This window comes from Eptatretus burgeri, chromosome 15, assembly GCF_056783735.1.
Source record: "Eptatretus burgeri isolate ZD-2024b chromosome 15, Ebu_testis_v1, whole genome shotgun sequence".
Lineage (NCBI taxonomy): Eukaryota > Metazoa > Chordata > Myxini > Myxiniformes > Myxinidae > Eptatretus > Eptatretus burgeri.
The window spans coordinates 40,846,364-40,861,144 of record NC_140975.1 but is presented as its reverse complement, the minus strand read 5'-3'; the positions used below and the strand labels follow the sequence as shown (position 1 = coordinate 40,861,144).

At 43.7% G+C, this 14,781-nt stretch overlaps 1 protein-coding gene across 12 annotated transcripts in view; it reads right to left on the bottom strand.

Annotated features, from left to right (window-relative positions):
• The window catches only part of LOC147012023 (protein tweety homolog 1-like), an 85,673-nt gene that overhangs the window by 8,813 nt on the left and 62,079 nt on the right, over window positions 1–14,781 (bottom strand). For 8 of the 12 annotated variants that reach the window (XM_085856585.1, XM_085856588.1, XM_085856584.1 and 5 more), the window contains 12 exons: window positions 14,147–14,258; window positions 13,603–13,835; window positions 13,382–13,477; window positions 13,213–13,285; window positions 12,763–12,838; window positions 12,482–12,537; window positions 11,763–11,846; window positions 11,546–11,638; window positions 9,906–10,048; window positions 9,379–9,513; window positions 5,171–5,320; window positions 4,908–4,986 (listed from right to left, as the gene is read on the bottom strand). In XM_085856585.1, coding sequence (XP_085712711.1) covers window positions 4,908–4,986; window positions 5,171–5,320; window positions 9,379–9,513; window positions 9,906–10,048; window positions 11,546–11,638; window positions 11,763–11,846; window positions 12,482–12,537; window positions 12,763–12,838; window positions 13,213–13,285; window positions 13,382–13,477; window positions 13,603–13,835; window positions 14,147–14,258 — 1,330 coding nt within the window. The remainder of the gene's footprint in view (window positions 1–4,907; window positions 4,987–5,170; window positions 5,321–9,378; window positions 9,514–9,905; window positions 10,049–11,545; window positions 11,639–11,762; window positions 11,847–12,481; window positions 12,538–12,762; window positions 12,839–13,212; window positions 13,286–13,381; window positions 13,478–13,602; window positions 13,836–14,146; window positions 14,259–14,781) is intronic. The other 4 variants (XM_085856586.1, XM_085856587.1, XM_085856589.1 and 1 more) reach the window with 4 other exon arrangements.

Here is a 14,781-nt window from a genome sequence, read left to right as displayed (position 1 = left end):
TATAAACTTCTCTCAATGCTCTTGTTTGACCACACCTCCTGAGCCGCACAATATTTTCAAAAGCCACGCCCACTTTTCATCAACCACGTCCACTTTCCCTAAGCTCTGCTCACTTTCCTAAGCCCCTCATAAAAAAATGACTGAATAGACACCCGATTTTTGAAGGACTACCATTTGAAAAATAAAACCTCAATCAAAAATCGGCTAAAGTAAAATTTTCTAAATATCTCGAAGTGCTTAATTTCTGAAGTCTCGATTCTCTACATTCAAAACTGAAGGACAAGTATTGAAAATACTGTACGCAGTTTTTTGGCCGCTGCACAGCAATGGGTGGTTGCTAGGCAACGAAATTCAAACGAGCACATTGCCAACACATATTGCACATGTTGGCAAATTTCATCGAAATCGGTTCACTGGTTTGTGCTGTGGAGCCTCGTGTTGCAGACACACACACACACACACACACACACACACACACACACACACACACACACACACACACACACACACACACACACACACACACGGAAAACCCAACAATAAGGGATATCTCGCGAATCCAATAATTGGAGGTGGTGTGTGGGTCGTGGAATCGTTTTTGGTAAATAAATAAATAATTGGAGGTGGTGTGTGGGTGGGGAATCGTTTTCGGTAAATAAATAATTAAAGGTGGTGTGTGGGTCGTGGAATCCTTTTCGGGAAATCAATAATTGGAGGTGGTGTGTGGGTGGGGAATTGTTTTCGGTAAATAAATAATTAAAAGTGGTGTGTGGGTCGTGGAATCGTTTTCGGGAAATAAATAAATAATTGGAGGTGGTGTGTCGGGAGGAGAATCCGAAATGGTAAATAAATAAATTATTGGAGGTGGTGTGGGTGGTGGAATCGTTTACGGAAAATAAATAATTAAAGGTGGTGTGTGGATCGTGGAATCGTTTACGGTAAATAAATAATTAATTGGATGTGGTGTGTGGGTCGTGGAATCGTTTACGATAAATAAATAAGGTGGTGTGTGTGTCATGGAATCGTTTTCGGTAAATAAATAAATAATTGGAGGTGGTGTGTGGGTGGGGAATCGTTTTCGGTAAATAAATAAATTATCAGTTTGCTGGTTTGTGCTGTGGAGCCTCGCGTTGCAGACACACACACGCACACACACACGGAAAACCAGATAAACTTCTCTCAATGCTCTTGTTTGACCACACCTCCTGAGCCACACAATATTTTCATACACCACACCCACTTTGCATAAGCCACGCCCACTTTCCTACACCACTCCCACTTTACATAATAAATAATTGGAGGTGGTGTGTGGATCGTGGAATCGTTTACGGAAAATAAATAAATAATTTGAGGTGGAGTGTGGGTCGCGGAATTGTTTACGGTAAATAAATAAATAATTGGAGGTAGTGTGTGGGTCGTGGAATCGTTTTCGGCAAATAAATAAATAAATAATTAAAGGTGGTGTGTGGATCGTGGAATCGTTTACGGTAAATAAATAAATAATTGGATGTAGTGTGTGGGTAGTGGAATTGTTTACGGTAAATAAATAAATAATTGGAGGTAGTGTGTGGGTCGTGGAATCGTTTTCGGCAAATAAATAAATAATTAAAGGTGGTGTTTGGGTCGTGGAATCGTTTACGGTAAATAAATAAATAAGGTGGTGTGGTCGTGGAATCGTTTTCGGTAAATAAATAATTGGAGGTGGTGTGTTGGGAGGAGAATCCGAAATGGAAAATAAATAAATAATTGGAGGTGGTGTGTGGGTGGTGGAATCGTTTTCGGTGAATAAATAAATAAATAATTAAAGGTGGTGTGTGGATCGTGGAATCGTTTTCGGTAAATAAATAAACTAATGTCACCCGCAGGGTGACCCGTATCTTGCCAAAAGGTGACCACGTGTGACTTCTTTAAGGTCACACTGAGGTGAACAGAGCTGCTATCCACCAGGTGTGACTCCTTGAGGAATATCTGCCTACGAGAGATTCCGATGAGAATCGTTCTACAGCGTAACCATGAAAAATATGCGTTTGCCTCATATTGTCACCAAATGACGTCATAATGTCTCAAGCTTGACGTATCTAGAAAGCACTCATCGAGGTGTTCAATTTGAGGTAATACACGATATGGTTCCTAAAACTTGAAAATTTGACCTTGGGGTCAAATATGTTTGACCTTAGGCGCTCACCATGAAGGTCAAGGCCAATCGCCACCAAAAATTAATCAGCTGAGCGCCAGACCATGAACTATATTCCCATGAAGTTTGAAGACGATCCGATCAAAATTACTCAAAAAATAAGGGTTTCGTCGACTCCCCTGATTTGCGACAAAGTGACCTTGACCTTTGACCTTGACCTTCAAAATTATGTGTACTGAAAGGGACCTCTATAGGCCTCTGATATGTGAAGTTACAAAAATTTCCAATGATAACTGTGCTCTGCAGAATTTTTTGTACGTGATTACAGATAAACAAACAAAAAAAATACAAGCTGACTAACATATCTTGCAAAACTTCGTTTTGGCAATGTAATAATTGGCGGTGGTGTGTCGGGAGGAGAATCCGAAATGGTAAATAAATAAATAATTGGAGGCGGTGTGTGGGTCGTGGAATAGTTTTTGGTAAATAAATAAATAATTGGAGGTGGTGTGTGGGTGGGGAATCGTTTTCGGTAAATAAATAAATTATCGGTTTGCCGGTTTGTGCTGTGGAGCCTCACGGCGCGTGCGCACGCACACACGCACACACACACACAAAACCTGCCAATAAGGGATATCTTGCATATATTGCGAATCCAATAAAGCATTGCAGTGAAGTTTGATCCAAATAATTTTAAAGCAATATATGTATTTGTGTATTGTAATCAGTAAAAAATATTGTGGTAGAGAAAAACATTAGAAAGGAAATAACTTGCACCAAAAACTTTAACATTTTCACGCTCATGCTGATGCTGACGCTCACGCTCACGCTCACGCCGGGGGTATCGCTATAGCTCTCTGTTCTTTGAACAGGCGAGCTAAAAAGTATTGGCAATACCCCTGGGTGCTTACCTGGTAGCGGCTGGATAAGAAAACCACAGAACCACTGGTAGGCGAGGATAACCCACAAAATATTGAATGGAGAAGAAAGTAAATACCTTTTGCATTTGTTTTGTTTTTTTAATGCCATGAAAAACTTTGGTACATCACAGGTGATGAACATTGTAGTTAAGTTTCATCAAAATTGTGTGTGTAATTTCTGAGAAGAGAAAAAATACCTATTTTGGGGGGCAACCCCCCCCCCTCCGGTAAAACCCCTTAGACCCTGCCTTTTCAAAAGCTGTGAACAAACTTTGGTACACCACAGGTGATGAAGGTTGAGGTCAAATTTCATTAAAACTGTAGTTTCTGAGAAGAAAGCAAATACCAATATTGGGGGGTAACCCACATTAGACCTCCTCAGGGACCGATTTTTTTAATGCCATAAACAAACTTCGGTATATACCAGGTGATGAACGTTGTGGTGAAATTTCATCAAAATCGTGTGTGTAGTTTCAGAAAAGAAGTTGCAAAAGTTTGTTAATGGACAGACGGATGTTGCGCAATTCCAAAAGCTCCAGAGAACTCCGTTCCAGGTGAGCTAAAAAGGTGCAAAAACGGATCTCCTTACTACAGCCCAATGAGCTTCCTGTACTTCCAATCATCATCAAGGTCATGGAATCCATCATTGCAGTTGACATAAAATCATTCCTTTTCTCCAACAGCTTCATCTCAGATCATCAATTCAGATGAAGACCTGGTCACTCCACCTTTGACATGTCGCTTCTACTCACCCAGCAATGGTGGAGGCCCTCAATATCAGACATGAGATCAGGGCTGTCTCTCTGGACATATTTCGAGCTTTTGATAGTCTGGCATCCTGCCTTGCTCTCCAAACTGTCTGCCAATGGAATCCAAGGCCTACTGACTGCCTCCACTCTCGAAGACGACGTGTGGCTCTCAACGGAACCCTTTCATCTCCTCTGTCTCCCTCTGTTAAGGCTGGAGAACCCCACGGCAGTGTTCTGGGTCCCATATTATTCATAATCTTCATTAATGATCTCACTGACTCCAGATTAAAAATAAAGTAATCCTTTGGAAAATCTCCAGAAAATCATCTTTATGTCTTTGATGACTCCACTCTCTGCCATGACGTCTCTCAATCTGACAGACCGGCAGCAGCCTCTTCCCTCTCCTCAGACCTTGACAAAATCACAAACTGGTCAAACACAATTTTGTTGATGTATCCATATTGTCCACCCTTTGTTTTCCCTTACCCCTCATCGTTACCTGTATCTCTTGTTTGTCAGTCTCTGACTAGTTTCTCCCTCCGCCCTGCTGTTCCCTTTATGTTGTGTTCTGATTTGTTCTGTGTAATAATCGCTCTTCCAGGAGCTTAAACGATGGAATTTTTTTTATTTAAACAATGCCCCGACATTCGCAGATTTCAACATTTACGGCATTTTTCAGGAACATATCCCCCCGCTAGTAAATAGCAGGGTCTGACAGTCCTTGTACATGTTAAATTGGGTGGTGTTTGACTGCTGCAACGGTGCTAAAGTTCTGGAATTTTTTTAAACGACTTATAAAATCATTATTTTATTTCAATTGAAGTATATACTTAAACACTGCATGGGGTGAAGAGTTCCATGAACTCTCCAGTTAATTTCCATATTTCCATCCATTTCCAACTGTTTTTCTATGAACTAATAACAATCCATCTTTCGAGAACTAATGACATGAAAGAGCACAAAAACTTTTGGAAGCTTATAAAGATGCACCCAGACGAGCTCTTCTGGAAAAATCCAACGAAGCAATTAAGGAGTGAAATTATTTATTACTCAGTCACTGTGGTCAACAGGGATGCATGTGGTGGTTGTGCATGTTGTGGTTACCGTGGGTAGTGGTGAGCTCCTTCCCATCATCACAAAGTTCTCATATCTTGGATTATCCGCAAACAATATATTCTGGTTCCTGCAAATAAATTAATTGGTTGATATTAAACTTTTGGTGCAAATCCAAAACTGGATAATTAGATCAGTGATTTCCACAAACATCAGATATTTCTGTTCTGAGTTGAGCACATAATACGTTCAAAAATTATTTTTACTTGCAGCGCAAACCAGCATGGTATAGCGACAACAATCCCATCCCTCACACGTAATCAGTGTCGTACGTGCTGAAGCTTTCGCCTGGCGTCTCCTGGCCGATCCTAACCGAGGCCGAATCCCCACTGGCCCCAAGGTACCACTGTGGAATCCCACTGCTGCCTTCCATTTCTGTGACTCGTGGGAAAGCAGGCATAGATCTGTGCAGAAAGTATTTGGGCAGCAAATGTATTAATTTTAATTCGAACCTACAAGATGGCCATTTAATGACCCGCTATAATGTCCATGACACTCGAGTAATCTGGATTCATAACAAATAACCCCTCAGAAGGAAAGATGAAGTAAGTGCAGTTTTCTTATGAAGAAATTGTATGAAGAAAGCCAATACCATGTTTAACTTGGTGTTGGCTTAGTGCTTCGGGTGGTGGGTTGGGATCCAAGGATCCTGAGTTCAAGCTCTTTTTTCCGCTGAATTAACATCAGGGGGTTGACTCAGCCTGTCAACCTTACGAGGTCGGCGAAATGAGTACCAGTGTAGCAGCCAAAAGGCTGCACACGAAGGGAAGGGGTATCGACGGATTGATTAAATCTGGTATTGGTGTGGTGCAGGCATGATGGGCCAAATTGCCTCCTCCTGTGCCTTAATTCCTTGTAAATAAAACCATTGGTACTTGTTCTGCAAGAAAAAGTTGTACAATGACTTATGCATGATCAAAGCTTATCCAGTTTTCATAAATGGTTCATGACTGCAAATGTAACTAGTTTATGAAATTGTTTGTTTTCTTCCCCCCCCCCCACCACCTAACCCTCAAGCCAGTATGTATTTCAAGTGAAGGTTTGAACATTAAATGTTCAATGGCTGCACCATTCACTTTCTGTATCTTCTCATTAAAGATGGATTTAGAAATGTTGCGATTGAGTTAAAATATGCGCAAAACAAAGGTTTCATTCGCTTTGGCAGCAAGGCAAAAGAGGAGTATGGGTGAGGAGGGTGGGAGCAGAGGATGAGAAACAGAAAAAAAAAACTTTTCTTTTAAAATAAATAAATGGAGAATTAATAGAACACCTTACCTCGTGCAGTCTAGAGAAACATGGGCATGGGTGGGATCTGCGAGCAGCAAATTTGATTGATTGAGATGATGTAAAATGCTGTAGTATTTTTCCAAGTACTGTTGAACGGAAGTGTTTTGGAAGTGCCAAAAAGGTGATTTGTGTTCTACAGTGTTCAAGTATATAATTCAATTGGAATAAAGCAAAGATTTTAAAGGTCGTATAAATTTTTTTTGAAAGTTTACTGCAGTTTATGCAACATCTTTTGCACCACCTTATTTAACACGTTACATTAGTTCTTCGTGCATGTTGTTTGTGTCCTTTAATTTCATCAATTTTTGTTTTACTGACAGGCAGACAGACGAAAAAAAAAATCATCTCACTCCTCTCTGCACGATCGGGACAAACTCAGGGCCAAAGTACTGCTGAACGACAAGTTCGTTTTCCGATTCATGTTCTGATTCGTCAAATTGAAATAAAGTTGTTCCTTGATCATAAATTAATGTTTGTGGACAGACAGAAAAGGTGAAACAATTAATTGCTTGACCCCACTTTTTGCTTCGTGCGTGCGGGATAATTAATTGCGAATTGGAGGCAATTTATTTGTGAAAAATACCAATAATAATAATAATGACTGGCGATTACCAAAAACAGTTGATGATGCTTGTTGGGCATGATGACTGCAGGAAAATGAATGGATAATGTTCAATTTGTGACACACTATTACTACAACCAACGAGGGCGAATTGGTGCGACCGAAGCAGTTTTTTGGAAAGGGTTATGCTGGGTAGTTTGCCATTGGCTTCCCAGCAACCAGGGAAGGAATTTGGCCAGGGTGCCGGCAATTGCTCACCCAGTCTCCACGAAGAACGCCGTGGGAACTTTAACATCCACCAACTAATGTCAGGTCAGGTCAGGTTTGGGAGCAAGTGCCGGAGCAGCGCGTCGCTGCATCCACTTTCCGCCGGTAATCCAGGAGCCTCCGTCTGGCCATCCCCTCGGCAGATGCCTGGCCCATCCCCCGTCTCCTAGAGATGCTGATTAACCGGCTGCAACCACAAGGCACGTAGTCGGTCCATTTGCCTCTTCCACTCACGAGACTCCCTCGCTGAGAGAATCTGGTGAGCAGGATCAGCATCAGGAAAACGAGCCACATGTCCATACAGCTGCAGCTGATACTTACAGAATATGAAGGTAACAAATCTCTCAGGAAGCGCTCATTGGAAACAAAGTCCGAACAGCAATAGCCAAGGATTCTCCGAAGACACCTGGTACCAAAGGAATCAAGTCTCCCTCTCAGATCCCTGGTCAGAGTCCAAGTCTCACATCCGTAGAGCAAGACTGGAAGCACCAAGGATCTGAAGACTTGGACTTCCGTCCTCCTGCACAGGTACCGGCAGCGCCACACCCTATGATCCAGTGAATCCATGACTCGCCTGACTCAGACAACTCTTGACCTCTGGCTCACAGCAAGCAGATACATGAATATAACTGTAAAGGTAAGTGAATCTCTCCATGACATCAACATCCTCGCTACAAACAGAAACAGACAACTTAGCAGCATCCAAGATGTCATTAAAAGCCTGGATCTTAGTTTTGACCCAGGAAACCATTAATTCCAGTGGCTCTGACTCCTCATTCAGCACCATAAGGGCCCCCAAAAGGATATCCAGAGCTCCGCAAAGATGACTGCATCGTCTGCGAAATCAAAGTCAGAGATGTTGAGATTCCCAAACGATGCACCGCAACTTGATATCTCTGACATCCTCCCCAGAATCCAATCCATACAAGTGCTGGAAAGTGTAAGGGCCAGTACACACCCCTGACGAACTCCAGTGACAACTGGAAATAAGTCAGAGATGGTACCACCACATCTCACAGCACTTTCAGTTCCAGAGTTTAGTTCAGATATCAGATCGATCAGTTTTGATGGCACCCCATGGAGACCAAGAATCCTCCAGAGGGCATCCCGATTCACCGAATCAAACGCTTTACAGAGATCAACATAGGCTGCAAGCAGCCCCTGAAAAAACTCTCGTCTGCGTTCAGTGAGGTCCCAAATAGCAAGAATACGAACAATCGTTGACCTCCTTTGGTGTAAAGCCTGATTGCTCTGGGTGCTGGTGCTGGTGCTCAAGCAGATGCTGGCGAACCCCATCAATAATTATTCAAGCAAAGACCTTGCCCAGCAGTGAGAGCAGCATCACACCTCGGTCATTGCTGCTGTCCTGGTGATCACCCTTCTCTTTCCCGAGGGGAGACAACAAGCCCCCTCTTCCAATCAGTTGGGATGATGCCTGTGTTCCAGGCAAAGCACGAAACTGCATGCGACAACACAAGTACAGCATTTCCACCAGCCTTGAGAAGTTCAGCATGGATGCCCCCATTTCAACCGGTTCACCGCAGCCTGTTTCATGTTTCCGCAGCCTCTTGATTGGAGGGTCAGCAATAGGGATAGTCACACCCCTGACATCCAACTCAACAGCTGGGGGATCAGCCTGGTACATCCAGCTCAAAGTAACCAGCCCAGCGGGCCTTCAATTCGGACTCCTCTGTCAAGAGCCCACCACCCTCTGCTCTAACTGCAGTACACAGAGGGACGGGCTTGGAGGAACGCAATGCACAAATTCCCCTGTAAGCAGGACGAGAATCACCTGACCACAGGTGATGCTCCACTCCCGCACAGACTGCTCGCACATCGGCCTCCTTGTCTGCCCTCGGCGCATGTCTAGTTTTACGCCTCAACTCGCTGAACAGCTCAGCTCCGCCATTAAGCCTGGCACTGCAACTCTGGTCAATGGTATCCAGTGTCCCTTGAGACAAAATTCTTCTCCACCCTCTGGTGAGTTTCAAGACCTCTACCGGCAACGTTAAGGGTGGTGGTCTCGAAGGCACACCGGCAATGTCAGTAGATGGGACGCCAAGTTTAATGTTCATCCGAGGGACGGCACACACAATGATGAATCGCCCTGCCTGTGAAACACCAGGATGACAGTTTATAGCTGAGTTGGGATTGGAACCCAGGCTAGACAACTTAGAGGCGAGTGTGCGTAACTCTCAGCCATCCTGCCAACTCCCCTACAACCAATACTGGATATTTATTTTCAACTTGTTGTTCGAGTGGTACAAATCTTGTAATTTAATGTGTAATATGCTGGTCTTACATGAGGCCAGAACAAACTGATGACATCATCAAACACAGACTTACTCTTGACAAGGTGGTGTAGGGATCGCATAGTCAGATTGGAGTTCGGCAAGATGATGTGCTGAGGTCTGTCGAGGAGCAGGTGCGTCGTGGATGACTTCATCTGGCCAACAGGTTTTTTTGGACAGAAATGTGTTCCTAAGAAAAGAAATAAGGATTTGTTTTTATAATATATCAAAATAAACATATACTTTCTCTGTACTGAAGCTTTAACACACACAGGCGAGGATGAAAACACCAAGGTTGTGGGAATGGTAGCCTAGGGGTGAGGATGTGATGAGGTCTGGCTGAAGGCAGCAGTAGTAAGTATGTGGATTCCAAGTCTCTGTAAACGAAGCAATTTAGCAAAATTACCATCTCATTGTCATATTGTTGGAATGCCTTGAGGAAAAGGTAATCTACCTGTCCCACGTGTTTGTGTGTCATATCAGACCACAATTTTAACATGGTATCATATATGCCCTCGAGGCAACTTGGGATGGACACTAAAATGCTGCCAATGAAAGGGAAACGGAGGATTGTAAACACACCTGGAAATGACCCATGACCAGGTATGAGTTCCTCCCCAAATGAGCACATTGAGGATAATAATGGAGAGGACCGAGAAGATTATCTGGAACAGTAGGCCCTTTCCACACCCTTCACACACCGAGCGAATGGCTTGCACGTAGTCCTGCCGGAGGTTTCACACACAGCATTGCAAATTGAAATTGCTCAAAGAATGATGGCATCTGTTAATCTCAAAAAAAAACACTCCACACCGTTATCAAATGTGGTAAACAAGGTTAATCGGGGCATTTAGAGTGTCTGGAGCATAATCAGAAGGTGTTGCTACCAGCAAAGCAACCCACTCACTAACAGGAAGCACAGCAGTAAGTTATTCAACATCCAGGAACCGCCTTCCTAATTACATCTTTCGCTTGGAATATGCAAAAGCCATTAAACCAAATCAACCGTCCAAATTTTTCAATCTCAGAGTTTAGTTTTCGAGAGGTTTTACTGAAATATATATATATATATTTTTTAATATCTCGCAAATGCTGATTGGACTGGGATTAAATTGCAGGTTTGGCCTGCTGGTTGCTGAGATTCAGCAGTGCCACTGATGCAGTCGATGCTGCTGCACTTCCAGGTAGGAATTTAGAATTTGGTGCTGACAAGAATCACCTACTCTTTGCAAAAAAATATCATAGGTGTCTTGAACATTCACCGGCTTATTTCTGGCAGATTGGTTCCCGGCTGAACGTCCATCTGAAGAATGGCACACTCAATGATGCAACACCCTGCCTGTGATGTACCAGTGTGGTCGTTTGTCATCGAGTCGAGAATTAAAACCAGACTAAACAGCTCAAAGACAAGCGTGCCACCTCTGCACCATCCTGTCAAACCTTTTTGCCTATTATTATTCGGGAAATTCATCATAAAGCAACTTGGTCTTATTTGAGACCACTCTCGCTAAATGTAATTTGTGAACACAAACCAGTAAGAACTCTTAAGTAGGGGGTTCTGGGTTCATCAACAAGTGCATTTGTGACCGCAGTAGAAGCTGAGGTTCAAATTTTCTCGAGAAAAGCCCGTTTATATTCCATTGACTTGCCAAATATATACATAAGAATGAAATAATTGAGCCGGTGGCTCTACGATACCGGATAAAGCATTCCGAGTGCAAACAAGGCAATTGTGATGTGGCAAAAAAACTAATGTGAAGCAGTGGAGACCTGACGCTCTGATGCCCAGGTGGAAATCGCCCGATGGCCAGAGGAGGATTAATTTAGCCCAAAAAAAAAAAAAAGAGAATCATTTAACAGCTGCTGGAGTTATACACAAGCTGGCCAATGCAGTTTGGGATCAAACAGGAATGTTTGTGGTTCACAAAGACATGGGAATGTTAAAAAAAAAATTCAGCCAGGGTTTCAGAAAATGGGCTTTGAGCCAGGCACAGCTGCTACTGCCATCCAGCGACGTATGGGATTTAATCAGCAAATCCTTGAAAGCACAAAGAGCTAGGCCAAGCTGAATAACATCCCACCACAAAAAAGTTGGTGTGCTTTTGCTGTAGAAGATGAAGCAAGTGTTAAAAGTTTCACCAGCCACATGCCAGAAATGTGAGAATGACCTGATCAGGACTCTAAGGCCATTCTCTGTTCAGTGCCGCAAGTCCCCCGTTTACCTTGCGGAGGCCTCGGCAAGACAGGAGTGCGGTGAGATCGTGCAGCTGCCTCTCCGTGGCGTTGAGCTCGACCTGTATGCTGAAAACCTCCATCTGTTCACGTCGCAGCAGAAAAATGACGGAGAGGAAAATAAACGATAATGGCCTGAAGGCTTCATATTGGACAAGAAGAGCCAGATTTCTTGCCCGTAATGGATGTTGACCTGCATTGCTCTACCTTGGGGGCAGTCAGCCTGATAGGTGGCAGGTGGATCATCGCATTCTGGGTGTAGCTCAGAAGGTGATGGCAAAGCACCAAGTCCTGGTAGATTTGTGAGGGGTTTGGCGATAAAGGGATATTGGGGTGTAGATTTTATTATATTCGTGATGAAAAAAAAAAAGAGGAATATTCTTTTAAGGATTAAAACTTACTTATGAAGTTGGCCAAAAAAAAAGTGCATGCATGATTAGTGTTGTTATTAAAGTTTGGTTTTTATTCCCCATATGCAATAATCTCATTTGCTACTGCATATCCAATGAACAAATCACGAGATGACATTTAGATGGGAAACCAATTCATTTGGGGGTGACTGTAGAAAGAGTTGAGATCAAATTAACGCGGGGTCTGCTCACCCAGAAAACCCTCGTGGGGAAACCACGGCCCAACCTGACTCGACACAAAGGTCTTAACACCAGGCTCAAAAATCATCGCATTTAAAATCCAAAACAGCTGCCACTTTGGCATTGTACAGATAAAGCACTACGTCTGGAGGTTTCGTGTTCTGGAATCTAGAGAACTGTTTTACATTTTTGGACAAGGGTACGTGTCACCTCACAAAAAGGACTTTCAAAAAAAGCATTGAGGAAAAATAAAATAGAGCAGATAAAACTATGGGTAAAAATTGATCTGATATCAAGAATTTGGGGAAATCGTACAAAATGAAGACTGGCTCTTACCTTCTGGAAGGGGTTGGCTGTAGTCGGTGGGCAGAACAGGAAATAATCCAAGAGCTCTGCGTAAAAGGTCGTCAGTAGCCAGATTTTTGTAGCGAAATCAATTAATCAGGCCTCAAGAATCTGACTCAAGGCATTATGGGGCCCCATCATTAAAAAAAACCTTCCCTTTTTCGCTATATCACAATTTTCAAAACAGCGTCATGCACCGACTGATTCTGCAAAACCACCCCCACCCCTCCTCAAAGTATAAGTTCTCCCTTTCCCAACCCCTCCAAACGTACCCTGGGAAGCCGAGCAATGGTGCCGGGTGAGGTACAACATGTATTGCTCGGGTGTCCGGCAAAAATCTCCAAGGGCCTGCACACAATGATATGAAGGAAGCCTTTCAAGATCTGTGTAATAACAGAATAACAAAATGTTGGCCATTCAGAGCAAGGCAGTACAATAGTACATACATTGTACTGCACAACTTAAATAAGGAAAGGGATGAATAAAACGATGACGAAATATGTTGCAGGGAAATTGTCCTTACATTTCCGGACCAAACCTGAACCCCCAAGTCATGAAAAGCCGAATAAAGGACCGACTCATCATGACATTGTTCGGTTAATGCTACGACTGCATGTTAGTGGAATTTCATTCCAACCCTGCATAACTGGTCCTTGCTGTCAATGACAAACTTGGGGATTTTCTCGACCTTAAATAAATGAATCAACGAACAAGCACCTCACCACGGTAAGTGTAAGATTAAAAGCCAGACTTAACCAGCTGAGGAGTAGGAAAAGTGAGCAGGAAGTCATCGTTCTGTCGGGAACACATACAGGGAAAGATTCCAGGTAAACTATGTGAAGCAAGCACAGACTAAGGTTTAATCGGAGCTTGCATTTGGTGCACAGTTACATGAAGAGCAGGTAGCCTTGGTGTGAAGAAAAGCTGAGCAGACATAAAAAGCAGAGCAGGAACTCAGCGATGAGTACCACCAGATAACCCAGCCACCTGCACCAAAAAAAAAAAAAAAAAAACAGGAAGAATTAAGTTTGCCTTCTTCCCCCATACCATCCGTTTCCACCTTTACTCTTCCTATTCATACACATGTCGCTCGACAATTCGCCAGCATTCACCGTTGCCTCTCTGCACTCTGCACCACTCGTGCTCGAGTCATGAGAGTCGGCGGCGATGAGCAGTCCATGGGATCAACGAGTGGCACGAGACATCCCTCCAAACGGCGGGTCCTGACTGATGCACTGACCAACCATTGCTCGACTGCGTTTCCTTCCTCCGCTGCCAGCACCTCTTGTAGTCTCAACAGCGCAGGCCTGACAGAGTTCTTGAGTCCTTGGCGCATTTCCTCCACCTTCGAGCAGGAGTTACGGTTAGGGGTGTTCGAGTGATTTTTTTTTTCAGGACGGATTCAGGATTTGGATTTCAAAATCAATCGCATTCAAGGCAGATGGAGTTGAGAGTTTAGTTAGCGAAGCAATACGTCCGCAACTTCAATGTTAAGCTCCAACTTGAACCCTGATGATCGTAAAGCACAAACCTGTCAAAAAGTTAGTTGCCTGAAACAAAAGGAAGCATCATATTTGACCATCAACCAAGCACGAGGCCAAGTCGCACAAAGAATGACAAACTACCCTCGTGTAATATTCAAAATGTCATGCTCACCGTTAAGTGTGCGGCATTTGCAGTGATGTTCACATTCCCCAGTGAGTGACCGAATCTCGCTACCCCCTCGTTCACCTCGCTATTCCCATGGAAACCCAGGCCCACTGCCACACTGCAAAGACACGGAGGTCAGTCGGTCTCGGAACTCGGCTTCCATTGTTTTAAATTCTGCATGAGCCGGGACTTGTGTGCAAATTGATTCCGCGTGTGGCGACACAAATTGGCATCGCATGTAGGAGGAGGAACCGTGACCGGGCCTCGCTTGCATTTGAGCCCCCAAAACAAAGCTGCTGATAAATCGATGCCATTCGTCGCTTTGAATCCCAGGCGATTAGATTCGAGAGAAATGGATATTGATCACGTGATATCACACTCGATCGTGGGGCAAAACCAGAGAGACTCTTGAACAGAGCAACAGGAGCGTTGGCGTGAATTTCTCAGGATTCACAAGTTTGAACACCTCATCTCCCCCAAGTATGAGCAGCTGAAGAGAAATGCTTTACCTTGGAGACATTTACATTGACGTGCATTTGGATATCGTGATATTTTGGTCGTATGGCAGCTTAGCTGCCCGGGTGGCTATCATTTCTTGAAGCGCGACTGTGTCGCTGATGCAGTGCCCCTCCACCGGTACC